The sequence below is a fragment of the Microtus oregoni genome, unplaced genomic scaffold, assembly GCF_018167655.1.
Source record: "Microtus oregoni isolate MIOR12 unplaced genomic scaffold, Mior012 000008F_ref0000371, whole genome shotgun sequence".
NCBI lineage: Eukaryota > Metazoa > Chordata > Mammalia > Rodentia > Cricetidae > Microtus > Microtus oregoni.
This window is the reverse complement of record NW_024543067.1, coordinates 55,293,896-55,321,322: the sequence shown is the minus strand read 5'-3', so window position 1 is coordinate 55,321,322 and position 27,427 is coordinate 55,293,896. Positions and strand designations below refer to the sequence as shown.

The window sequence follows — 27,427 nt, the reverse complement described above, 5'->3', positions numbered from 1 at the left end:
AAACTTTATAGCTAGTCCCTAGAAGGGGGCAGGTCTTCCTGGAAGTTTGACAGTAGCTGCTTTCACTTTCTTTTACAAGCTGCTATAAGCAGAGGAGATTTGAGGAAGTGGGTGCAGACTCTGCTCTGCTCTCTGGAGAGAACCCTACCTGCTGCATCTACAAGGTAAGAGCCTCGTATTCTAGGCAACCCCACAAAGAACTGTAAATGCCTTCCAGAAACTCATCCTGCTTTGTGATACCTGGAGATTTTTCTAAGTTGATAACATATAAATGATCTTAATTTCAGATTCACGCCCTCCACTGCATCTCTTTCTTTCTCTTCTCCCTTAATCCCTCTTCCTCTACCTCACAAAATAGGTCTTTGTTGTCTGTCTGTTTGTTTGTTTTTGTTTTTCTTCTCAGTTTTAGGTATGTTTGTCCTAAGGATGTGGAGCTTTCCTTCTCCACCCACCCGATGCATTGCAGGCCATGAACCTTCTCTATTCACATCCAAGTGGTGGAACGTGTGCCTTTTGTGAATATCTGTCACAGAAGGCCTGGATAGAGAGGCTACGGTAATCAGTTTTCTGGATTTAAAGCACAAATTTCCTCACTCCCAAAAGCAGTAAACAGTCAGAATATGCAGGGTGTGGCCGGGTGACTCACCCCTGCCTGTACTTGAGCTGGTACTGACTGAGCTCTATAGAGGCACCTAGTTTAGAACTGTAGCTTTAGTCACCTCTGGAGCCTGTCTTTCTTTTTCTCAAGGCCTTGGAACACTTGCCACAATTTGCAGACGAAGGAAATGGTTGGGAGAGGGTGAAAGACTCAGAGAGGGAAATTTGTTCTGAGGTTGGATTCGGAAATCAGTGTTTCATTGTAGGGGACCCTGGTCCTCCTCTCTCCCCTCTCGGTCTCCTCTAGAGGTCACTGCCAGCCTGAGATCTCTGCTCTCAGACACAGTCCATCCTGAAGCTGAGCTGCTTCTCAGTGAGTGTCCTGTTGTAAGCTTCCTGCTGCTGTCAGTAGAAATTCTTCTCCCCCTGCTCCAGGCCCACCTACAGGTTCCCAGGGAAAGTACTTCCCAGGGCTTGCTGTCCTCCTCTTTCTTGCTTAGCTGCTGCCTCTGTACTAATGACCAGATCTGAGCCTTTCTAATGCGGTCAGACACTTCCAATAGCTCAAAATAGCAGATGTAGAAAACAGCCCATTCTTTGACTGAAGTATATAGGAAATCTCTAGGAAACACCTCTGATATCAGAGGGTTAGTTTATAGAGAGACTAAGGAGGTGTCCCGAGCCTTCAGCCTGACCTAAGGCTTAGCTATGGAACTCAGGATGTTGTACAAGCTGACAATTTTCTTTTGCACTGAACCATAACCACAGATTGAGAGACTTAAATAGTCATTAGGCTCAACCTGAAGGACCTAGCAACAGCCCTGCACATCTTTCAGAATTGCTGATTGGGATTACCAGGGATGGAAAGTTAATCCTTCCAGAAAGTTTTCCAGCCTGTAGATCTGAAAGAGAAGCCTGGAGTTCTAGGGGACTCGTCCTTGGCATCTGAACAAGAATGATGTGTGCTCCTTGTTGTGCATTTAGGGTCCTTAGGACAAATTTCCAGGGGAAACCACCCTTCTTACTGTTGGCCACTGTGGTCACATACAGTGACAACAGGGAGAATCAAACTAGCAAGGGGCCAGGTTTAGAAAGGCCCATAACAGCTTCCAGATTTATTTTGGACTATAATTCAGATTATCCCAATCTCTAGACTCTGTGGATAAAATAATCGTGTAAATCATAACCTGGTAAAATTAATCCATCTCTTTTTCTTCATATTGAATTCAAGATTTGTATAAAACCATAATTCATGAAAAATATTTAGGAAAGTCTGTTTTAAAAGAGAGAAAAATATTGTACATATGTTCTTTTTATATCTTAGAATATCTTTTAAAATGAATATTTTCCATTTATCTTTTGAAAATTTTATAGGTGTATACAATATATTTTTTTATATCCCCTTGAGTCTCACCTTCCGGCTTCTCCTGACCAGTAAAAAGTCCCTCTTCCAAAATCCTATTCTTTTATTTTTCTCAACCTATTGAATCCCATAATGTTCCCAATATGTACATGAGTGCAGGGTCATCAACTGGAGTATGGGCTACCTACCATGGACCAAGTCCCTGGAGAAAAATGACTGCCCCATTCCAAGTAGTATCAAACACAAACCTCTTCAGGTAAGGACTGGATTGCATGCACCCCTCCCAGATCTCTGCAGAAATATTCACTGGATTGATGGTATATGTCTTATGCAGGTAAGAAAACCTGCTTTGAGTTTATGATTACAGTGGCCCTGTCATGGGCAGAAGACACCAACTTGCAGTAGTCCTCCTTGACCTTGGGCTCTTAGAAACTTACTGAAACTTCTCCCTGTTCTCTGAGCACTGGTTGCAATGTGAAAGGTGTTGGGGGGCAGAAAGGATGATACAGATGACACCATGCCACTTATTTACTCTCTGTGTTGGACTAAAAAACAAAAGAGTGGTTAGTTTCACTACTAAGACTTAAAGAAAAGTGACTAAGAGAAGCATAATATAGAGTGCCGTTTGGATCACACAGTTATTCATGGGAAGGACAGGGAATGGGTACTGAAGAGATTACTCCGTCTTTAAGAGCTCTGTTTTCTCGTCTGTAGAACCAAACTGCAGCTCCTAGGTTCTACATGCCAGCTCATAACCATCTGTAAATCCAGTCTGCAAGGATTCAATATCTTCTTCTGACCTCTGCTTTGTGTAATATGTTATGTGTAAGAGTATCTTCCTGCGCATGATGCACAGAAGTGCAGGAAAACACTCTTACATACAACATAAGAGTAAATAAAATATTAGAAATGCCTCTTATACTGGATTAAGAATGCTGAGGTTAAATTATCGGACCTGTCCAGGTTCCTGTGGACAGTTCACTTAACACTGTTTGTAAATATAGAATGGTGTTTGTAGCACTATAAGGTGATTTGAGGTGATTTTGGTGATTTCCTGTTAGTGGACACTTAGAGCCTCCCCACCTGAGAAACATTAATCAGGAGAGTCACCACAAGAATCTCCCCTCCATGTATCCTTATTCCAACACTAAGAATTTGAAGCTGCTCCTACAAGAGAGAACAGAAGCTGTATTATTGTTGCTGTAACTCTATCAAAATTCTCTTAAAGATGTGTCATTTCCACAGACACAGGCAGTCACAATGGAGCAGCACTGTGGTCTAATCACTGGCAACAAGGAACCAGGTAAGCCTGACTCGTAGTGATGAGGTCACTGGACCCAGCAAAACTCCTCATCTATGGTGCCAGTATAGTAAAGTTTGCTGATCTCCTATACATTTGTATCTTCCTCAGTGCCACTGAAGAGCATCTCAGTAACCCTGTCCATCAATGACTTTGTGGCTAGTGTCTCTGCAACCTTAAATTATGAGAATGAGGAGAAAGTCCCCTTGGAGGCAATCTTTGTGTTCCCCATGGATGAAGACTCTGCTGTCTACAGCTTTGAAGCCTTGGTGGATGGGAAGAAAATTGTGGCTGAATTGCAGGAAAAGATGGAGGTCTGAAGGATGAGTTTGTTATCTCTTCTCTTCCATCTTTCAAATTGCATTCTACTATTATCTTTTTTCTACTACTATCTTTATAAACAATTCATAAGTACTGATGTTGACTGTTCTGTCTTTCTATCATGTCTAATTATGATTTGTCTAAATCAATAAGACAGAGACAATCGGGTAGAAGCTACTAAAAAAATTGTGCATAGTGCATAGAATCCATGACACTCCCTCTGAACAATTAGTATTTTCTTGAACCCTAGTGATTTTATTTCAACTTACCTTGCCCTTGCTCTAGGCCCATAGCATCTATGAGGATGCCCTCTCCCAGGGCTACCAAGCTTACTTATTGGAAGAGGATGACTACTCCAGGGATGTCTTTTCTTGCAATGTGGGGAACCTCCAGCCTGGGGCCAAAGTGGCAGTGACCCTGAGGTATGTGCAGGAGCTGCCTCTGGAGACAGATGGGGCCCTGCGCTATGTGCTCCCAGCCATCTTGAATCCAAGATACCAGCTCTCTGGTAAGTCATTTCTGCCTTTGAAAACTAGACATAGAAAGGCTGGGGGAATATACAAAATTATGTTTGTCTTGGAAATTGTTGTCTTGGGAAACTTAATCTACTTTTTTATAGAACAGTCAGTGGAGAGTTGCTTGAATATAAAGACTCCCATGGTCCCTTTGGAGGACATTCCCTACACACTCAGCATGGTTTCCACCATCACTTCCCAGCATGGCATTGAGAGGGTCCAGTCCAACTGTTCCTTGAATCCTTTGCAGTACCTGGCTGATGACAAGACGTCTGCTCAGGTGAACAGAGAGAGAACACTATTGTCAGTCCCCTCTGTCTTCATTGTTGACTTGGTCATCATTCATTCTTCCCACATCTTCCTTGCATCTTCTGACCATGCTTGGAGAGACGCAATATCTACCTTCCCTGCTCTGGGTAAAGTGTAGACCCTTTTCCACACAGTCTTTCCTGTTACTTCTGATTGTGCTCCCGATGGAAGTAGCCCAAATTCTAACCTTATCTCAGGAAGTGACCAGTGGCAGTTCTAACATGGCTTCTCTGCTGGTCTCCTTCTCAGGTTTCCTTGGCTGAAGGACACAAGTTTGACCGGGATGTGGAACTCCTGATTTACTACAATGAAGTGCACAGCCCCAGTGTAGCTGTGGAGATGGGGATGCAGGACATGAAGCCAGGTATTTTCTGTCTCCCACTTTGGTCCCTTTCTATGATGTAACTCCAAGTTAGCCTGGGTTTTTCTACCTCTATGAAAGATCAGAATATAGTCATTAAGATAATTGACTTTTCTCTCTCACATGGAATAATGATTGGGCTTCACAGGTAATCAGGTGATTATGGACCATAGGCTAATTTGCATAGATTACTAGATAACTAGAGGGAAATATGACTAAATAATTCACAAGAAAATACACAAAACCCATTATTACCCTGTGGCAATGACTGCTCTTACACAAATGACAAATAAATATAATCTCTTGACTACTTCTCATATGTGAGAATCAGTGATGTCCAAATCTCATGAAGTCTCATGCTTTACATTTTGTGGTGAGTTTACAGTGTCAAATGGTATTGAAACAAATCCGTTTGTTCCAACTGATTTGAAACAATTAGTGTGCAAATAATAATATTCATTTTGATAATTCTAATATTTACAATATTTCTTCTCAAATAAATGTAGATGTCTATCTGACATGCAGGTGATATTGACTGATATTATAATCATATTATATTCAACATTACTAAGTGATGAAAAATGTAATTCAGTCACTACTTGTGTCATCCCACCCATTATATAATGAGTTATAATGTCATTACTATGATAATGTACAACAAAAGCTTTAGATTGAAAAATTTACATAGAAGGTCTCAAAATAATGGGATAGGAAAGTAGCTTTCAAGACTAATATTACTATAAAATAATAGTTAGATTAGGAAAATAGCAGTATTATAATGCAGAAAATATGCAAATGGTAGTTCTTCATAGACAAATAATAATTTCACTTTAAGTAATTATGTTTTATTCTTTAGTTCACCACACCTGGATGTAATCTTGCTGCCAGTTCTTTCATTTTTGTCTTAGTAATAAGAGGAATGATCAAATTAAACACAGAGTTATTTTTAGGTCCTCTGTGTCCAGTAGAAATTGAACTTTGAAAAGCAAAAATTACAAGAATCCAGCTCAAACTCTTTCTTTTGGCATTCTTGAATTTTTCATAGACCTAATTTAGCTTGTCAGTGAGTTTTGTTTCTTATGTACATCTAGTGTTTGTCACTTACAACATTTCCTTATAAGTGCACTTATCTTTTATTAAAGCTGGCACAGCCCACGTAGGTGTTTTATCTCTTTGATTTTTCTAACCCATTCTGCACTGGGGTGCAGGCATCATCATACAACCCAACAAAGTTGCTGCAAATCTTTATTTGCAGGTTGGATATATAGAAGTTCATTGGGGGCCAGTTGTGTTTACAGTGTGACAGCTGGGCTTGGGCTTATGCTGCTGTAATTGTCAAAGCCCTGTGAGGACTTTACCAAGAAGCTGAGTTTCCATAGCCAACCACTGAACATATAACATTTTCAATATTTGTAAAGGTGACCTCACACTGAACCACACATAGGGGCTTTTTCTACTTCCCTCATTATTTGGCCAAATCTCTCTGAGGTCACTGAGGGGAATTCCAGCTTCCCTGGGATTTTTGTAACTTCCTCATCTCCCTGTAGCTCTTCTCTATCTGTTGCTGTTGATTTTCTTGGTCTCTGTTTTGGATTCTCATGAAGTATTTAAACTCAGAGTTGGTCTTCAGTCAGGAATGTTTTAATCCACGATATTGAACCTCATGATTCTGTGACTTACTATCTAATAGCTGCCATCCCCTTGGTCTCATAAAGATTTTTCAACTCTTTTCTGTGATACGGTATCCAGACAGGCTATCATGGGACATAACAGGTCATATTTTAGTCTTGATAATCTCTTCTATCTGTGATTTCTAAACCTTGTTTCCCAGGGCTTGTATTTTGCCAGGTATATTCCTGTTCTCATACCCTTTGGAAATACAAGAGAAGCTTAAGAGGCAGCTTGGCTCAGTAAAACCATTAATATGATACCAACATGAGACATAGCACTCTAAACTAAATAATATGATAAACTTAAGGTATTAAATTGCACAAATTTAAAAGAAGAAAAATGTATAAAATTATAATTAACAGCTCAGTGTCAGTTAAGCCCTACCTTGAATTCTGTAAGCATATTGTATCAACCAAACTTACAACAACCCTATAGTACTAATTACTACCCTGTTGTTTCAGAAGATGAAACTGGGGACAAGAAGCAGAGGTGCTCAATTATAAACAAGGAAGCTCTGACTTATGAAGTGAAACCATTTGGATTGGTTTGAAAGAACTAGCCTACATTATAAATGGAGAACTATCTACTGCCTACATAGCCCTGTTCTAAATAGTGTGGACATCCATTCCCATCATTCTCACGAGCATCTGGCTTCTCAGAAGAATGCTAGTGTCATGAAAACCACCTGTCTCTCAGTGTGGGGAGAAATGCTCTTTACATATTCAAAATAACGCTACTCTTGCACAGTACACAAAAAGAATAAACTTTGTATGTGAGTTTTATCAGTTCTGTATTGAATTGATGAAAAGGTTCTTGGAGACTTTAGAGCACCTGAATTTTCTTGTACCTCATAGGGTTTTCTCCTTTCTATACAGATAGTTTGATGGGAGCTCCTTCTGCAATGGTGAGCTTCTACCCAGACATCCCAGAAGTGGAGCTCTCAAAGGCCTGTGGAGAATTTGTGTTCCTCATGGACTGCTCAGGAAGTATGGGATGTCCCATGAGCAACCAAAATTCTCAGCTACGCATAGAGGCTGCCAAGGTAAAGCCAGAATCTTCATTGTTCATTGTTCAGCAGTGCCATGTGAGGATGGTTGGAAAGGGCATGTGTATGGTCAAGTCATAGCTGTAGGTCCATTCTTCATCTGAGCAGTAACAAGCATGACTACTCTAATCTCAGCCTTGAAATGAAAGGTGACAAAAGATGATGTCTTTTTATACCATTAGGAATCAGACCATGGTTTGGATGTTTGGTAGAGCTTTCTCTCACTCCATCTCCTCATCTTCTCTCACACTCAGGAAACTCTGCTGCTGTTGCTGAAGAGTTTGCCTATGGGTTGTTATTTCAACATCTATGGATTTGGATCTTCCTATGAAAAATTCTTTCCGTAAGTTTGTGGGAAGACTATGGATTGTGAAATAGTGTACATTAAAGGAGGGGCTATAATTTTAATCTGACTAGTGCAGAGTAGTTCTCAACACTGGGGGTTTCAGGAACAATTTTTGTGATAGTAATTTTGCAATAGGAATAGCAATGTGCACTATTGCCATGTGACTAGACATGCTTGTTTCTCTAAGGGAGAGTGTGAAGTACACTCAGGAAACAATGGAGGAGGCAGTTCAAAGGGTGAAGCATTTAAAAGCAAACCTAGGAGGCACTGAAATCTTGAAACCACTCTGCGCTATTTACAAAGCTCCCTCCATTCCTGGACATCCCTTACAGGTGAGCTTTAGAACCAAGCTGAGAGGAAAAAACTGTGAAATTTTCCACTAACCAGTTCTCCCAATATAATTGTGTAAATAGTGTGTAAATTTAAACCGTCTGCCATAGAATGAAGAGAAAACAGATCAGAGGCAGTGTTCTTCCTCTATTCCTTGAGGGCATGGAGTCTACAGTCTTTTGTGGTACCCCGAAAGTTTAAGATGCAAAGTCCATGGGGAGGATGTGAAACTTTCCAGGGTTTGAAACTCTTCCCAGTAAAGAGTGTCTGTGGCCACATGTAAATGACAGTGGAGCACTAGGGTCCCCAGCCCCGTGTGAAGAAGTTACAAGGACTGGAAATAGTTGTGGACCATGAGGACCAATGCTGTTGTCCTCTGATGAACTCAACAGAAACTTGATGAATGCATCTTTTTCTTTGTTTTTCAGCTCTTTGTCTTCACAGATGGAGAAGTTAACGACACATTTAGTGTCATTAAAACAGTTCAGTTAAACAGCAAGAAGCACAGGTATGGGGAGAGTGTGGTTTCTAAGTTTCTGACTGGACCATAAGCAGCACCATATATAGCATGTTCCACATGATATCATGGGATCTCATGCTTCTAAAGGGACAAGTGACTCAAGGGCTTTCCAGTTAACTAGCTGATCCTTTAATTTCTATAAAATTTTAAAAAGACGTTTTCCACTTAACACTGATACCACAATGTCAGTGTTCCTCATTTTTGCAAATCTCTAAAGGATATATTGATTGCATTTTCATTATAAAGATACTGGTGATTGAACATAGAAAGTTACTCAAATCATTGTTATCTGGGCAGATTAGTTATCACAGTGTGCTCCCTGTGCATCCATCACAGGTCTGGAGCTAGGCAGTTATCAATCTTCTCTTGCTCTTTCCACAAATCACTTGTTTAAACCTAGCTCAAATAAAATTTGTATGGATTAGGTGAAATTTCCTTGATTTGCTATCCTACTGAGTTTTGTGGTTTGTGTGTTTTTCCATATTCCTCACCTTCTTCTTTCTTTATCTCACCAGTTTGTTTATATGTACACACAATCATATTCAAGTTACATAAGTGTGTTTTTCCATGAAGTAGCTCAGAATATTTCATATTGATTCTCATAATGATGGACTTTCTTTGGTCTCTGTAGTGACTGAATTACCTATCATGAGCCATCAACTGGAGATTTAATTTGTATGGGAAAATATGAGTTAGCTAAAGACACGTGATACTGTGTATTTAGAAGGGATCTTAGACTCCAACTCTACAGAAAGCAAAGCAGAGTCACATGAACTGTACTGTTCTTTAAGTAGACAGAGTTGTCCAATTTTTGTGGAAAGGCAATTTCACATGCTGTAGTAATTTAAGTCAAATCAGCTTTACAAATGGATTCCAGTTGCTTCATTACCTCACAATTTGAGTGTTTATTTTCTTAAAATTTACCCAGTTTTGTGCATGGGAATTAAAGTTGCTCAGGGTTTAAAGTTTTATTTTTCTGATAGTTCTACTTCATTCAACTTTTAATATTTCATATTTAGAGTGTCATTTTGGTATTCTTTTGAATCTCCATATTACTGTTATTATTTTCTCTAGTAAATTTTCTTTTTTTTTACTGAGATGTATTTGATTTTATAGTTGAATATATTAATGACTATTTTCTTACTCTGTAGCTTACATTTTCACTATTAAGACCATTCCTCTACTTTGTTTTCTAAGAGGCTTCCCTATGCAGTTCTGACTGGTCTTTAGTAAGATCAGTCTGGCCTCAGTGGGTGTGTTTTCACCTGTCTTTTCTTCTAGAATTCTCGGGTTGCAGCCTTACTCAATTAATTTTCTGGTACCACACCTTACTCAAATAATTGCCATTTTAATTTGTATTCCCTTAAGTTTCTCTTTGGAGTTATGAATTTTGCATGTGCTCTGTAAAGTTATTTTTTTTTCTATTCAAGTTATGTAGATAGTTTACCTTTCCTTTCAAATGATTTTACTCTATATTTTGGTTCTTTGTTAGTTCCACACATGTAATACACATTCTAGTTACTCTCTCTTCTCTCCCTTTCCCATCTCCTCCACATCTCCATCAATCTTCCCTTTTCTACCTGTTCTTTTTTTTTAGTTTATGTCTTTTTGTTTTATAGTGTGACCAATTTTGTTTAATCATTGCCATCTCTACTACCACTGGATTGGGGCTGTCCATTGAATCCTGGCAGGTTTACCCTTGGATATACAAATGAAGGCTATGAATACCCCTCTCACTGATACTTAGGATGTTATTCCCATAGAGGTCATACAACTATTGCTTTAGTGAGTATATTGTCCTGACAAATAATATTATAGTTCATAGGGCTCAGCAACTTTTATAGTATCTTTTGATTTCTCTATATCATACAACCAAGGTGTATGGTGGCTTCAACATTAGGGTCTTAGGTAGACAACCATGAGCAATGGCAAGACTCTCTTCTGTTGTCTGGGCCTCCTTGAACAACAATTCATGAGTAGTTATACATTTCTCAGCTTTCAGGTTTTGTTTAGTAACCCATAGTTTCAAAGAGAAGCTTTTTCTGACACATAGACTATCTCCCTTCCAGTTTTAAATTAAGAAACTCAGCATCAGATTCACCTGCAGTACTGAGCTCTGTCCCAGCACTCAACTCTGTTTGTATTTTGTTTTATTTTATTTTTATTTATTTATTTATGAAAAATGTCTGCCTCCTTCCCACCTCCCATTTCTTTCACCCTCCCCCCTCTCCTCTCACCCTCCCTCTCCAGTCCAAAAAGCAGTCAGGGTTCCCTGCCCTGTGGGAAGTCCAAGGTCCCCCCCCCCTCCATTCAGGTCTAGGAAGGTGAGCATCCAAACAGACTAGGCTCCCACAAAGCCAGTACATGCAGTAGGATCAAAACCCAGTGCCATTGTCCTTGGCTTCTCATCAGCCCTCATTGTCCACCATATACAGAGAGTCTGGTTTTATCCCATGCTTTTTCAGTTCCAGTCCAGCTGGCCTTGGTGAGCTCCCAATAGATCAGCCCCACCATCTCAGTGGGTGGATACACCCCTCCTGGTCCCGACTTCCTTGCTCACGTTCTCCCTCCTTCTGCTCCTCATTTGGACCTTGGGAGCTCATTCCGGTGCTCTAATGTGGGTCTCTGTCTCTATTTCTGTCCATCACCAGATGAAATTTCTATGGTGATATACAAGATATTCATCAGTATGGCTATACAATAGGGCCATTTCAGGATCCCTCTTCTCAGCTGCCCAAGGAACTAACTGGGGACATTTCGCTGGACACCTGGGAGCCCCTCTAGAGTCAAGTCTCTTTCCAACCCTAAGATGGCTCCCTTAATTAGGATATATACTTCCCTGCTCCCATATCCACCCTTCCTTTATCCCAATCATCCCATTTCCCAAGCTCTCCCCATCCTCCCCTGCTCACTTTTCTCTCCCCATTTCCCCTTACCCCCATCCCACCCCACCCCCAAGTCCCCATTTTTGCCTGGCAGTCTTGTCTACTTCCAATATCCAGGAGGATGACTATATGTTTTTCTTTGGGTTCACCTTCTTATTTAGCTTCTCTAGGATCACAAATTATAGGTTCAATGTCCTTTATTTATGGCTAGAAACCAATTATGAGTGAGTACATCCCATGTTCATCTTTTGGGGTCTGGGTTACCACACTCAGGATAGTGTTTTCTATTTCCATCCATTTGGAAGCAAAATTCAAGATGTCATTGTTTTTTACCGCTGAGTAGTACTCTAATGTGTATATATTCCACACTTTCTTCATCCATTCTTCCATTGAAGAGCATCTAGGTTGAGATAGAGTCTTACCTCGAACTCTTTATTGCCAAACAAGATTTGAACTTCCACTTTTCCTGGTTTAAGTCCCAATAATCTAGGATTACCTACTGGCATCTATAATTTCTTCCTTTTAGAGTGTCTAAAATATACTTCCAGTTTATTTTGCTACAGATATTTGGTAATCTTATATTGTTTTTTTCTTTTTTTGTCACTGAATGTATTCGAAGACTACACCATGTGAATTAATCATCTCTCTGGTAATTCTTAATTTCCAGTGCACTAGAACATCTATTCTGCTCATAATCAAGATTTCCTTTCTTCCTTCTGTCCATTCACTCTCCCTCCCTCCCTTTCTCCCTTCTTTCCTTCCATTCTTTTCTTCTTAGTCATGATTTCACTATGCACATGTATGTACTAATGGAGTGTGTATATTTGAGTAATAAATGATGATTGAATTCAACAAATGAATTTTATCCACATGTTGAGGTAGGTGGTGGTTTTATTCTTTATTATTTTATGTGGAAACGGTGAATATGGTTACATCTTAGTACCACCTTGCAATTTTGGGCAAACCCATCTCATTATTAATGAACAATATTTGCCACATCTTCTGGAATTCATTTGACCTGTGTAGCTTGGGACATTGAATATTTATCAATGAGAAGAAATCTCATGAACTTCAAATTATATTGTGAGGTTTTTCTACCCATGTACTTCTAGGATCAAAAAAATGAGATAGAAAACCTCCACTTTTCTTATCTTATGAAAATTTTCTGTCTTAATTTATTATTAGAAACGGACAATGTGCTTGCTATTCAGACATAGTGGACTTAGTAGATGTTTTAGGACTCTTGGTATTTAAATGGTATTTTCCTCTGATAGGTCTTCCTCTTTGATTTCTATGGGTGCTCAGACAAAGAATCAACAAACTTAATCCTGATTGAGTATGATGAATTTCATACCTGGGCCATTTCTTGCATATCTCTACCTCTTTAGTTTTAGTATTTCTGCATTGTTCTATGAAAAGTTCTCAGGTGTTTTCAAGAATACCTTCTACTGGCAAAGTTCAAAACTCTACTATTTTGTACCTTCTCTGAAACTGCTTAGGTGTTCAGCCATCCACACTTGCCACATGCTTCGATTAGTAAGTGGACAGCATAAACAGACTCATTTCCCTTTTCTTTTCTCCATTTCAAAGTCGCGGTTCATAAGTTCATATTCTCTTACCAGCAATTGGAGCTACTGTCTTGGTAGTTGTCTGCTTCTACATGAATTTTTAAAATTACTGTTTATAGGTCTCTAGTTCGCTCTGGCTTGAATAACCTAGTCTAGTATTTCTGTGAGTATAATTCACAATGTTTTTACTTGATCCTTGTATCTGAGTTCGTTAATGTCAGAATCTCTTAAGAAGCCACATATTTCACCTCTAGGTCTTCCATGTGACAAATGTTTGGAAATTCCACTAATCTGTCTATTTTACCAATTAAATTAAAAATGCTAAAACCAATAGTGACAGCATTATAAGTTATTGAGAGGAAATAAAACTACAATATAAACTTTGACCCTCATGCTTACATATTGAAAACACTAATTTTAATGCCCCATGTCATGAAATTTGGGGCTGATGGCTGATATTAAAGAAAATCACACAGATACTGAATGCATCAGCCAATGTGTCTGTGCATTACTTGACTATTTATATTTTCTAAAATGTTTACATTTTCATTTATTTATTTGACTACTATATATTTTACTAGAGGAAATTTATAGATTAAAAAGATAAATAAATAGGATTTAGGACAGATTTTGCAAAGTTTTTGAGTTCCAGATCTTCATTAACAAATGAAATAGAACCTTTCTTCATAGTAGACTTGTGACTTTAAATTATATAACTCATTTAAGCATTTATTAAAACCCATAGAAAGAGGATCTGATTTCTAAATATGCCTTTGCACTGACTTTCAGGTAAGTATCTTTAGTCTTCTTGAGTTTTTGTCCATGTTAACTGGTAATTCTACCATGGAAAACCTGTCTCTAACCATCATTTCAATGTTGCAGATGTTTCTCTTTTGGTATTGGAGAAGGAGCCTCCACCAGTTTAATCAAAAGCATTGCCCGGGTATCAGGGGGCACTGCACAGTTTATCACAGGCAAGGACAGGATGCAGACCAAGGTGAGAGTTGGCCAAGTGTCCAGAGTTGCATGTCCAGAGTGAGTATGAGGCGCAACAGGAACCCTGTTGCAAGGGCAGATGCTCCACTCTTCTGGAGGACACACTTTCATAAGTTCGGGGCTATCCACTAGTGAATCTACTTGGTACTTTGGTAGAAAGGGTTCATTACAACATCTAAAGACTGGCATCTAACTGTGGTAGCTGGAAAGCCAGAGACAAGATAAATAAAGAGTTTGTGGTTTTTCTTTTCAAGACTAGAAAGAGAAGGTGGAAGCTTTGGCTGCTCTGCCTGAGTCTGTAGTCTATACTCTGAATAGATCAGGTAGAAATTTATTCTCCATGGAAAAGACAGAAAATCAACCCAATTATAAAATGGGGCACTGAACTGAACAGAGAATTCTCAACAGAAGAAGTTCAAATGGCCAAAAGACACTTAAGGTCATGCTCAACTTCCTTAGTGATCAGGGAAATGCAAATCAAGACAACTTTAAGATAACATCTTACACCTGTCAGAACGGCTAAAATAAAAAACACCAATGATAGCCTTTGCTGGAGAGGTTGTACACTCATCCATTGCTGGTGGGAATGCAAACTTGTGCAACCACTTTGGAAAGCAGTGTGGCGGCGGTTTCTCAGGAAATTCGGGATCAACTTACCTCTAGACCCAGCAATACCACTCTTGGGAATATACCCAAGAGAGGCCTTATCATACAACAAAAATATATGTTCTACTATGTTCATAGCAGCATTGTTTGTAATAGCCAGAACCTGGAAACAACCTAGATGCCCTTCAATGGAAGAATGGATGAAGTAAGTATGGAATATATACATATTAGAGTACTACTCAGCAGTAAAAAACAAGGGCTTCTTGAATTTTGCATGCAAATGGATGGAAATAGAAAACACTATCCTGAGTGAGGTAAGCCAGACCCAAAAAGAGGAGCATGGGATGTACTCACTCATATTTGGTTTCTAGCCATAAACAAAGGACATTGAGCCTATAGTTAGTGATCCTAGAGAAGCTAAATAAGGAGAACCCAAAGAAAAACATATAGGCATCCTCCTGAATATTAACCTTCATCAGGCGATGAAAGGAGACAGAGACAGAGACCCATATTGGAGCACCGGACAGAAATCTCAAGGTCCAAATCAGGAGCAGAAGGAGAGAGAGCATGAGCAAGGAACTCAGGACCGCAAGGGGTGCACCCACACACTGAGACAATGGGGATGTTCTATTGGGAACTCACCAAGGCCAGCTGGCCTGGGTCTGAAAAAGCCTGGGATAAAACCGGACTCGCTGCACATAGTGGACGATGAGGACTACTGAGAACTCAAGAACAATGGCAATGGGTTTCTGACCCTACTGCACGTACTGGCTTTGTAGGAGCCTAGGCAGTTTGGATGCTCACCTTACTAGACCTGGATGGAGGTGGGGGTTCCTTTGACTTCCCACAGGGCAGGGAACCCTGATTGCTCTTTGGGCTGAGGAGCAGGGGGACTTGATTGGGGGAGGGGGAGGGAAATGGGAGGCGGTGGCAGGGAAGTGACAGAAATCTTTAATAAATAAATTAAAAAATAAAAAAAGAATTAAAAAAAGAAAAAGACAGAAAGGAAAAGATAGGCAGGTGTGAGAGTGATAGACTCAAAGGTATAAGTTCACATTCCTTGGTTAGTATATGAAAAGCACTATATTTCTGATATTTCTAAGCTTCTCTTTCCATGTTGTTCCTATCCCTCTTCTGACTGACTTTTGCAGAAGTCTTCTTTCTTAATTGTTGCCCTCATTTCCACTTACACTTTTATATCTCTCAAATGTTACTTTACCATACATATAATTAGAGAAAGAATTGCATTTTTCTTTCACCACTTGTGACTTGATAAGACATCCTGATCCTGCTAAATACTCAATGGATGACCACCATTATTATCTTTCTTGTGTATAATTCTGACTCCTCTGTCTTCCAACAGGCTCTTGGGTCTCTGAAGTTTGCTCTAAACTCTTCAGTGAACGACATCTCTCTAAAATGGGATTTGCCAGCTGGCCTGTCAGCTAACATGCTTTCCCCAAAGCAGACTGTCATCTTTAGGGGTCAGAGGTTAATCATCTATGCCCAATTGACTGGGACAATGCCTGTGAGTAACTATTCTTGTTCATTCCTTTACTAAGTGAAACACTATGTCAGCAGTTTTATTAACACCAATGATTGCTTGAGGTTTTAGCAAGCAATATCAGTTTGCAGGCAGCCAGTGTCTCATTGTCTCCTTCATGCCAAGTCTATATTATCCCCTGTACTGCTTGATTCTTAGTGTGGCATTGCTTTGAGCTTAGAAGCTTTCCTAGTGCTCACCATTTTCCTGATTGTATGTCTGTTTTGTCACTCCTGCTTGTCTCTTATTTGTAGAAAGTGGAGAGCTCAGGAGAAGTATGCCTCAAGTATACCCTTCAAGGCAAGGTTCTTAAAAACAGGGTGACATTTTCCCTACAGCCCAAGGCAAATACTAGGTAAGAATTAAGCTTTGCTTCTCAATCTCAATACATCCCCACCTCTCCCTTCTCTTCTCTTCTTCTCCTTTCATGTACTGACTTGATTAGATTTTCTATTGTGGTGAAGGGACCTTGATCATGGCATGATGTCCTAGCTTTTCTTATAAAGGAAAACATTTAATAGTTCTGTCTTACAGTTCAGAGGTTTAGCCTGTTATTGTCATAACAGGAAGCATGGTGGCATGAAGGCAGACATGGAGTTGGAAGAGCCAAGACTTTTACATCTTGATCTGAGGCAGCAGGGAATGAATGCCACACTGGATTAAATAAGATGTTGCATAGGTTGCTTACATGGTCTTGAGCATCTGAGAGCTCAAAGACCACAAACATAGTGACACACTTCCACCAGCAAAGCCACACCAACAAGAAGACCACACCTCCCTATTGGCCAAGCATTCAAACACCTGAGTCTATGGGGTCATTTCTATTCAAACCACCATACTCGCTTTATTTTTTTTCTCTGCCATTCATGATGTTTCTGTCACTCCTCTCACTGAAGTCTTCTGTATCCTCTAAGCTCTTGTCTTCCTCATTCCTTCATCTGAAATCTTCTAGCCATCCCTGCTATATACAGTCACTAGCTATTAAGAGTCCTTAGTACTTGATTTGCAGTTGCTTTTCTTTAATTTTCTCCAGTGTCTTCTTTCAGTTTCACCATTCATCGGTTGGCTGCAAAATCATTGATTCAGATCAAGGACTTGGGCTCCCATAAGACTTCAAAAGGAGAAGAGAAGGATGTGGTGAATATCAGCATTCAGTCTGGGGTCCTCAGCTCCTTCACAGCTTTCATTGCCATAAACAAGGAGCTCAATCAGCCAGTGCAGGGGCCTCTGTCTCCCAGAGTGATTCCAACACCAGGTTTGTGTGATTCTTTGCCTACAATGGGATGTACAGTTAGGTCTCGTAAGTTTTACCCAAATTTAAACTCATTTATAATGATTATCAGATATAAAAGTACATTATAGAAACAAGGATAAGTTTTAGAAACTCATACATTTAAATTTAATAACATTTCTTAAATTTGTTGTTTTCTTCTTCCTTCTACACCTAGGATTTACACTGCCTTAAATATTCTAGAGAAATAGATTGTGTCCAACTGGGACAGAGATTTACAATAGACATGCGGAAGAATATCAGAACATGTTACAATGCAGAAACATCATAAATATTGAATAATCAAATCTTTTAATTTGAATCTGACTTCTGTTTTGATGGTTAGTGAGTAGCCACACAGAGAGTGACTATATTGCATCTGATGATATTAGTGGTAGAAGAGGGGATTTAAGAAAGGAGGAGATCTGAAGGAGATAAAGGGGATTTTTAGGAAATGCAAAACAACAAAGCAAAATACACAAAATTATAGCATCATTTTTCTGGGATTGCAGAGGGTCCAGTTGCATTTGGTGCCTTTTTTCAGCAGGCAGACGCTCTGAATTAGAATATTGGGTTTTTTGAATAATTTGCAGCAGGTTCATCAACATTGGCTTAAGAATGAAGTAGGTAGAGGGTTGAAGTGATTTCTAATGTAGGATTTTGATATATTTCTCATGATTAGAAATTATGGGTGTGATTGCAGATATTTATGATGGAAGAATTTGCTTGATTGAAGATTAAGTTAAATGAAATATAAAGTTTGAAGGATGCTGATGTATTTGAACAAAATGAAGAATTGGGGACTTAGAAAGTGCAGGTCCTGCCAAAAAGAATGGTTTTAAAACAAGAAACCCCAAGTCAAAGCACTATAAACATGGGTGTTATATTTTAAAAGTAAGATTAAAATATTTCTGATAGAAAATAATTCTGAATGCTACCAATGACTCGAGGGCAAGAGAGAGAGGGGGGTTCTATTAGAGCCATAATCACTGAATATGAGGAAGGCAAGATCTATGCATTAAGATGTTGCATAGGCTACTACATAAGATTAAAGTTTTCACATTTATGGAAGAGCTTGGAGTGCACTGTCAGCACATAGTGTGTCTTTGGGTACTTTGGGTACTGGTAGGAGGTGACTTAGTAGTCAAGAGTTGATAGTAGTGAGGACATGTAGAAGATAACCAAGGTGAGAGAGAAGACAATATTCTTGAGCTGAGAAGATTTGCAATCTAATCTTGAACCTGGACGCTTAGGGAACAGTTGTGCTTATTTTGAAAGAGACAGATGTAAAATAGCTTTGTGATACAGAAAAAGATCTTTTCAAATTGAGGAATATCTGGAAGAATCCTTCAGCATTGAAGGTATGACATACAAATAAGGGGTTTCAGAAACTCAATAGGAAGTACAAAGAGGGCTCTGAGGGTGAGTGTCTGTCTGAATTGGAGGAGACCACACAGGAGAATGGCTCATTGAGGTTAGTGAGTGAGACTGATATGGAGAGAAGGGTATATGTCTGAAATACATTTTTCTTTTTACAAAATTTGCTTGCTGGAAAACACAGCGGATGTTTCAGTCTCCATTGTGCTTTGTGTATTTTAGGTTTCGGTCTACCTGACCTGGGTACATCAAAAGCCTCACATCGACGACTTGGACTGAATGGTTAGCATCCCTAGAGTTCTATGAAGATACACTTCTACAGTTTGATGGAATTTCTTTCTTGAAAAAAATTCTCTGTAATATTTGTTTGTCACAGTTCCTGCATTTTGTCGACGATTCTTGAGTCTTAAAAATCCTGCCGAAATGAGGTTTAAGTCATGTTCTACCAGGGAAACTATCTTTGAAATGTCTTCAGACTGTCTCCCTCAAGGTGCCCTTCATTCTGAAACTTTCTTTACCTAGGGGGTGATTTATTAGATACTTCTACAGTTTGATGGAGTTTCTTTCTTCTCTGTAATTTTTTTTTGTCACAGATTATGGATCTTGTCTATCATTCGAGATCAGTGAAGGTTCTGCCAGAATGATGAAAAATTCATATTCTTCTACCAAGAAAACTACTGTTCAAATCTCCTCAGATTGTGTTCCTGAAGGTGCTCTTCATTCTGGAACTTTCTTTACATAGGGGGTGACTTATTAGAGGCAGCATGCGGGACATGAGATATGATATTGCCATATTTTTGCCAGAAAGAACCTAGCTTCATTAATTTACAATAACATTCCATAGCTTTAAACGTTCTGTAGTCAAGCAACCTCTTTGTGTCCCCTTGGCAATCTCTGCCTACACAGTCCACCAGTCATCAGGGCCAGACCCCAACAGATTCTGCTACCATTGTGTTTAGAACCCAGATCAACCAGCCACCCATCACAGATTAGAAATACTTGGTGGACTTCTTGCAGAAATCTCTCTACAGCCTCTTATTTCCGGAGACTTCCTCCAGTGGGCTGTGATCCATAAGTCCCCATGCCATCTCTCTTTCATTTCTTTTACAAAGGTTTTGAAGAAAGTGTTGTTCTGCAGCTGATTTCACTTCAAAAGGCAAATGGCTCCTGGGAGCTGGGCGAGAATTTGACCAAGATTTTGGGCACTAATTTGGAAGACATCCAGGCTGCAAACCCTGCCAAGGTGAGATGCAAAGTGGAACAAAAGAAACAGTTTGAGCTTTGGGATGGTAGGATCATAATAGGGATCAGAATTAACGAGGGTCAGGCTGCAAAATAAGAAATAAACAATACAGATAATGCAAATTGAAATGAATGTGTGATATATAGAAGATGCAATTATTTCCACTTAAGCCAGAGCATAAGAAACATGGAATTAATGGCCTAGCTGCAGGAAGGCATGGTCAGACTCATGATGTCAAAGGGAAAGTAAATGGTCTTCTGTGTTAATCATATTCCCCGAGACATAGTTGAAAAATAAACATTTTTATCTTCACACTATACCAGACAGTTTTTAAACACTCATTATTATTATTATACTTATTTTTCCTTATTGCAGTTAATTAAGGCAGGTTCTAATTTTGAAGCTATGTATAGATGAAGAAATCGAACATTAAGAAGCTGAACTCTCTCTGCACCAGTGAGTGCAGAACTAGAGTCAATGTTAAAATGCCCTCTCTTTGGAGATTCCAATAACAGCCCTAATATAATATTGTTGTATTTGTGTTCTCAAATAAGCTGGATAAAGTACTCCTTCTTTAGAATTTTAAGATTGCCCTCTGGATCTTCTAATACTATTTGAAAAAAAATCTCCTCGATAAAAGGCAGATGCCAAGCAATAAAAAAATAAATATACTTCTGAATTATTAAAGTATGAAACGCAATTAATTAAACTTCACACATTCTATGGACATACTACTTGTACACTATCTTTTAGTCATAGATGGCTATCGAGTCTATGAAATATAGATAATACAAATGAGATATGAATTTGTTGTTCAATAGAGGCATCTATGCTGGAAAATACAAACTGACTTAAATATTTAGTGTAAAAATATAGGAATATTTCTTCAAAATTATTTCATGCTAACTTCTTGTCAAAATGATGTCTGTTTTAACAATAAAAAATCTTCTAATACTTAGATAAGTAGATCACTAAGAAAAACTCAGTTCAAGCATACAGGAGGCCATGAATTCAATTCAATAAAATCATATAGTAAAGTAGGAAAATATCACATGTTATCTAAAGTTCAATTGAAAATTTGAAAATGATTTCTATTTTTTATTATTTTTACTATTTTACACTCTGGCCACTGAATCTCCTCCCTCCTTGATCCCAGTTCTTCCCCTTCCTCTCCTCTGACCCTCTCCATCCACTCCTCCTCAGTTTCTATTTAGAGAAAATATGGCATATCAAGTTGTAATAAGACTTAGGCACCTCCCATCCTATTAAGGCTTCATATGACAAATCAGTATGAGAAATAGGGCCCTAAGAGCTGGCAAAAGAACCAGAGACAGCCTCTGCTCCCACTGAAGATCAAGCTATATAACTGTCACATATATTAGCTTGTAGTCCTATGTCAATCAATCCCATGCTGGCTCCCTAGATGTCAGTTCAGTCTCTGTAAGCTCCTATGATTCCAGGTTAGTTGATTCTTTTATTTATTTATTTATTAAAGATTTCTGTCTCCTCCCCGCCACCTCCTCCCATTTCCCTCCCCCTCCCCCAATCAAGTCCCCATCCCTTGTCAGCCCAAAGAGCAATCAGGGTTCCCTGCCCTGTGGGAAGTCCAAGGACCACCCACCTCCATCCAGATCTAGTAAGGTGAGCATCCAAACTGCCTAGGCTCCCACAAAGCCAGTACGTGCAGTAGGATCAAAAACCCATTGCCACTGTTTTTGAGTTCTCAGTAGTCCTCATTGTCCGCTGTGTTCAACGAGTCCGGTTTTATCCCAGGCCTTTTCAGACCCAGGCCAGCTGGCCTTGGTGAGTTCCCGATAGAACATCCCTATTGTCTCAGTGTGTGGGTGTACCCGGGGACTGGTGGGGACAGGTTAGTTAATTCTGTGGGTTTGACTCCTTTGACTCAAAAAAAAAAAATCTTCTTTCCAGTCTTTGGAAGGATTCTCCAAGCTCTGTCTAATATATGGCTGTTTATCTCTGCACCTATTTTCATCAGTTGCTGGATGAAGCCTCTCTGATGACAATTGGGGAAGTCACCAATCTGTGAGCATAGCAGAATATCATTAGGCATCATTACATTGTCTTTTTTTCCAGTCCTGTTTGGTTCTATCCTAGGTCTTCGGGTAGTTTGACTCTGGGTCCTGGCATTCCAGGCAGTGTCAGGGGTGAGATCACACTCATGGCATTGGTCTCAGGCTGTATCAGTCATTCGTTGGCCACTCCCACAATTTCAGTGCCACCTTTGCTCTAGCATATCTTGTAGGCAGGACAAACAGTAGGTTGAAGGTTGTGTGGTGTCACAATCCATCCACCGGAAGTTTTGACTGGTTACAGTTCAGGCTACATATCCCTTATTGCTAGGAGTCTTAGCTAGGGTTACCCTTGTAGATTCCTGGGAATTTCTCTTGTACCAAGTTTTGACCTGACTCCAAAATGCTCCCCCTTTTCAGTAATCCCTTTTAGTACTTTTCCCCTCTACCCATACCATATCCCTCCTGTTCCTTCTTGTTCTCACTCCCACCTGCCCCCAGTACACCTATGAAATAATCTATTCTATTTCCCCTTCCCAGGGAGACCAAAGTGTCCCCAGATACTTAGCATCTCTGAGTCCATGAGTTATATAATGGTTTTTCTTTTCATTATATCTAATATCCACTTATGAGTGAGTACAAATCCTATTTGTCTTTCTGGGTCTGGGTTGCCTCACACCAGATGATTTTTTTTCCTAGTTCAATCCATTTGCCAGCAAGTTTCTTGATGTGATTGTTTTTAACAGCTAAATAATACTCCATAGTGTAAATGTACACTTTCTTTATCCATTCTTTGCTTGAGGGTCATCTAGGTCATTTCCAGTTTCTTGTTATTATGAATAAAGCTGCTATGATCATAGCTGAGCAAGTATCACTATGGTATGCAGCATCCTCTGCATATATGCAAAGAGTGGTATAGCTGGATCTTGAGGTAGATCGATTCCCATTCTTTTTCTGAGAAAATGCCATATTGACTTCCAAAGTGGCTGTACAGTTTTGCACTCTCATCAGTAATGGTGGAGTATTTCCCTTGGTCCACATCCTCTTTAGCATAAGCTGTCACTTGTGTTTTTGGTCTTAGCCATTCTAACATGTATAAGTTGGAATCTCCGAGCAGTTTTGATTTGTTTTACCATGGTGGCTAGGGATGTTGAACATTTTAAAAGTGTTTCTCAGCCATTTGAAATTCCTGTGTTGAGAATTCTCTATTCAGATCTGTACCTATTTTTTAAATGGATTATTTTGTTTGTTGATTTCTCATTTCTTGAGTTCTTTATATATTTTGGAAATCTACCCTTTGTCAGATATGAGGCTGGGAAAGATCTTTTCCTATTCCATAGGCTGCTGTTTTGTCTTATTTACAGTGTCCTTTGCCTTACAGAAGCTTTTCAGTATCAGGAGATCCCATTTTTTTAATTTCCAGTTTTAGTGCCCACATGGTTTGTGTTCTGTTGAGGGAGGTTTTTCTGGTGCCAGTGTGTTTAAGGTCAGGTTGGGTTCCTTGGTCCTGCAGGGGGTCCTGTTGAAATCTGTGGCCCATGTTACCACTGAAGGCCATGTGGATATCCATGGTTTGTGCTGCCACCTAAATCAATTCTGATGTCCATGGGTATGGTTGCCTCCAGGGGCCATATTAGTGTCTGTGGCCCATCTTTCCCTGAGGCCATATTGATATCCACACTGAAGTCTGTGGCACCTTCTAAAGTCTGAGACCATGTGAATGTCAGTGGTTGGTGCTGTCACCAGAAATCATGTGGAAATCCATGCCTTATGCTCCAGCTGACTGTAAAGGGCAAAGGAGCTCCTTTTACAGTGGTATTGATTACTGCAGACTCACAGTTGAGAATGAAAAACACAGAAAACTTCTGTGACAAAGTCTCTTCCTCCCCCAACCCAAACAAAAAGAAACAGCTTTGACAGGATGCCATTGAGAAGAACTGTTTGTGGAACCACTAGCACTGGAACCAGTACTTATCTTTAGTGCATCAACTGGTTCCTTGGAGCCCATTCCCGAAGAAGGGATACCTTGCTCAGCTTAGATACCTTGGTTCTTCTTCTAGTGATGTGACAGACTTTGTTGACTCTCCAAATGAGGAATTACTGTCTCTGAGGAGTAGATGGGAGTGCGTGGAGAGAAGGTGAGAGGAGTAGGAGAACTGGAGAGAGGGGGAACTGGGATTGGCTTATAAAATAAGGTTGTTTTAAAAGTAAAAATAAAAAAGAATAAGAAAAAATTGTAATAAGGAGGCTGATGTGTAGCTCTCCATAATTGATGGCTTCTGACAGTGGCAGTGGGAAAGGACTCAGTTTTCTTTAAAGGACTAGCCACTGGAAATGGAACCGTGTTCCAGTGAGTATACAGGCAACAGGAATTGGACTTCTTTATTTTCTTTTGGTGGTGATATCACAAGAGTGGGAGAGCAGACATGGGAGGATTTTGAAGTTAATGTGATAGGAGGCTGCTTGTTTATTCCCAGCTGCTCAGCCCTAAAATATCCATACAGGAACTGTATTAATTAAATAACTGCTTGGCCTACTATCTCTAGCTTCTTATTTGTTGGCTCTTACTTCTTAACTTAACCCATTTCTATTAATCTGTGTATCACCACATGACTATGGTTTGCCAGGAGTTTCGGGCTAGTCTGTTGTAGGCGACAGCTACATGGCATCCCTTTGACTCTGCCTTCTTTTTTCCAGTATTCAGTTTAGTTTTCTCTGCCTACTTCTATTCTGCCCTGCCCAGGCCCAAGACAGTCCTTTATTAACCAATGATATTCACAACATACTGAGGGGAATGCCACATCAGAGGTGTATATGTAAAAAAAAAACCCAAATAATAAATATAAATATTATGTTGGGGGAAAAAAGAAAATATATTTTAAAAATCAGTATGATTTTTGCATCTAGTCCTTAGAAACATATTTTTGAAGTTTTATGCCCCTGGCTTAAGTGTTTTTCTTATGAAACAGGTTAAAGCAAGTGGGAAAATTGACATGTAATGAGACTGTGTAGAGTAAAATAATAAGTGTTTGAAATGTCTCAAAGAGCAGGTTGTAGCAGTAGTCTAGAATGCATTACCATGGTTTTGATATCGTCCTATCAACACACGCATACGCGTGCGCGCGCACACACACACACACACACACACATGAAGAGAGAGAGGCAGGGTGACTAAGACAGATACAGAAACACCACACACCTAGTACTTTTCTAAGTGGTATGGAATGTAATCCTGAGGCTTTATTAGTCTGTGTGGTAAGGAGGGGGTAGGGAATTATATATATCAGATTAAATTGATGAGGAAGTTGATAGTAAATCTACTTTCTCTTGAGTGGATTGCTATAATGCCTGGAGCATTACAAAAGTTTCTGTCTCTTTTGAAGGATGGAGACCCATCAGTGTGGGCCACAGTACTGGCTGTCCTCTGGCTGCATGGCAATGGCAAGGACTTGAAGTGTGAGTGGGAGCTTCTGGAAAAGAAGGCTGTGGCCTGGCTTCATGACCATGCAGGTAGGAGCACATCCCCCTCCTAACTTTCCCCTCTTTCCCAGATGTGTCTTAAGAACTATGTCTGTATGTGTAGCAGAGGGTGAGTGCTAGAGAGACCACATTGTTGCCCCTACCATCCTATCTTAGAGCATTGTCTGTTCCCTGTGATAATCCTTCCTTTTCAAGATTAGGATGAAATATGTATTTAGTGGATGGAACAAGCTGAGCAAAGGGAAGGAACATAGATGTACATACTTAGCCAAGCAAAATTAACCCTACAGATATAACCAGTATTCCTGGATGTTTATTGTATCCTTATTGCCCTGTTCCTGTGGACAGGATAGACTAAAGGAGAATCAGAACAAGAAAGGGGAAAGGCCAGGGGTAGTGCAGGAAGGTAAATCAGGGCTGAAGGGGATTAAAGGAATAGTTAAGGAAAGCTGAAGAAAACCCTCTCTTTCCTGTCCCGTAGATCTGACTCTTGTTTCCCCTCCTCACAGGTTCCTCCATCCCGATGCTCGTGCAAGCTGGCAGTAATCTCCTGAAGTTACCTGTGACCCCAGCTGTCTTTGGCTTCTGAGGATGCCACCCATGATCAAGCATGTTTCCTAGCTACTACCAATTCCCTCACTTTCTCTTTGGCTGAGATAGCTTTGGGTTCTATTTTTACCTTCTTTTTTCTTGCCATAACATTAAAGGACTTCCCCACAACCTTGCTTATCTATTTCAAGCACCTTTGGATCTGATCTTCTGCCCTCATCCCTTACTCTGCGAGAAGTTATTATGGTCCCCTAACATGTTTTCTTCAATACATCTTTTATTTTATTCATATGCAGAATGACATTTGAATTTTTCCAGAGAAATTACAATTAAATAGGTGGCATAGTCTTGAGTAGCCCTGTAGCATTAATTCTGGGCAATGCTTAAATTAATAATCTGCATTATTGTTATCCACTCAGTTTTGTTCTTTTATTATTGAGGATCATAGTAGTAACGTTTATGTTCACAAGAGCAGGAATTGGATGAAAGTTGAAAATCAATATCAATACAACAAATACAGCAATATAACAAAGAGACAGACCAAAGTCATATATTGCCCATTTCAGAACTGCAATGAAGATTGTGAATTGATTTCGTTTATGTTTTCGACTATATTACATGTCTTTATTTCTGTTTCCTAAGTATTTTGGTTTAACTAATACTATGAGATTAGTGTTTCTACATAAACTCTAAACACCTTGTAAGTTGGCTGTGAGTCCTCAGAGTTAGACTGTGCTATGAGATTCCTAGCCAGGCTCAAGGCAAGTGTTAGAAAAGAACATTTGCTATGGTTGAAAATAAAGAATAGCTAGGATTTAAAATTATCATGCCAATAAGTGTTCTTTCTTCTTCTTTGTCACTGTGACAAAATATTTGAGAAAATTAACTCATGGTAGAAAAGATTTTGGATGGGGGATGACCTGCTGGGTAAATTACAAACATGAAAATCTGAGGACCCGAATGTAGATTCTTGGAGTCTATATAATAAAATGGATATGGTAGATCTGCCTCTAATCTCTGCATTTACAGACTCAGAGAGAATATTCCTGAAGCTCACTGGCCAGCCTGTCTAGATAATGGGTAATCTCCAAGCTCAGTGAGAACCTTATAATGGTATATTATTTGTGTTTATTAAAATAAAGTTTGCATAAATATCAGAGTGCAAAGCAAGCCACACTAGTCAGCCATATAGGCCAGGAGGT

At 39.5% G+C, this 27,427-nt stretch overlaps 1 protein-coding gene across 1 annotated transcript; it reads left to right on the top strand.

Annotated features, from left to right (window-relative positions):
* Positions 1-99: 99 nt before the first annotated feature.
* LOC121451555 (von Willebrand factor A domain-containing protein 5A-like) lies at positions 100-27,226 on the top strand. The gene is made up of 20 exons (XM_041657199.1): positions 100-164; positions 3,206-3,263; positions 3,372-3,574; positions 3,867-4,089; positions 4,201-4,376; positions 4,655-4,769; positions 7,313-7,479; positions 7,737-7,825; positions 8,016-8,160; positions 8,587-8,666; positions 14,014-14,128; positions 16,097-16,261; positions 16,531-16,631; positions 17,323-17,531; positions 19,146-19,205; positions 19,300-19,413; positions 19,517-19,633; positions 20,036-20,166; positions 25,580-25,706; positions 26,186-27,226. The coding sequence occupies exons 2-20, from the start codon at positions 3,221-3,223 to the stop codon at positions 26,263-26,265; spliced, it is 2,460 nt and encodes an 819-aa protein (XP_041513133.1). The 5' UTR covers positions 100-164; positions 3,206-3,220; the 3' UTR covers positions 26,266-27,226.
* The last annotated feature ends 201 nt before the right edge of the window (positions 27,227-27,427 follow it).

Bases quoted from the DNA above. Each gene is read 5' to 3' on its own strand.
- LOC121451555 (XM_041657199.1), top strand. From the start codon at position 3,221: ATGGAGCAGCACTGTGGTCTAATCACTGGCAACAAGGAACCAG. The intron at 4,770-7,312 runs GTATTTTCTGTC...CTTTCTATACAG, and splicing joins GATGCAGGACATGAAGCCAG to ATAGTTTGATGGGAGCTCCT. The intron at 19,206-19,299 runs GTTAGCATCCCT...TGTTTGTCACAG, and splicing joins TCGACGACTTGGACTGAATG to TTCCTGCATTTTGTCGACGA.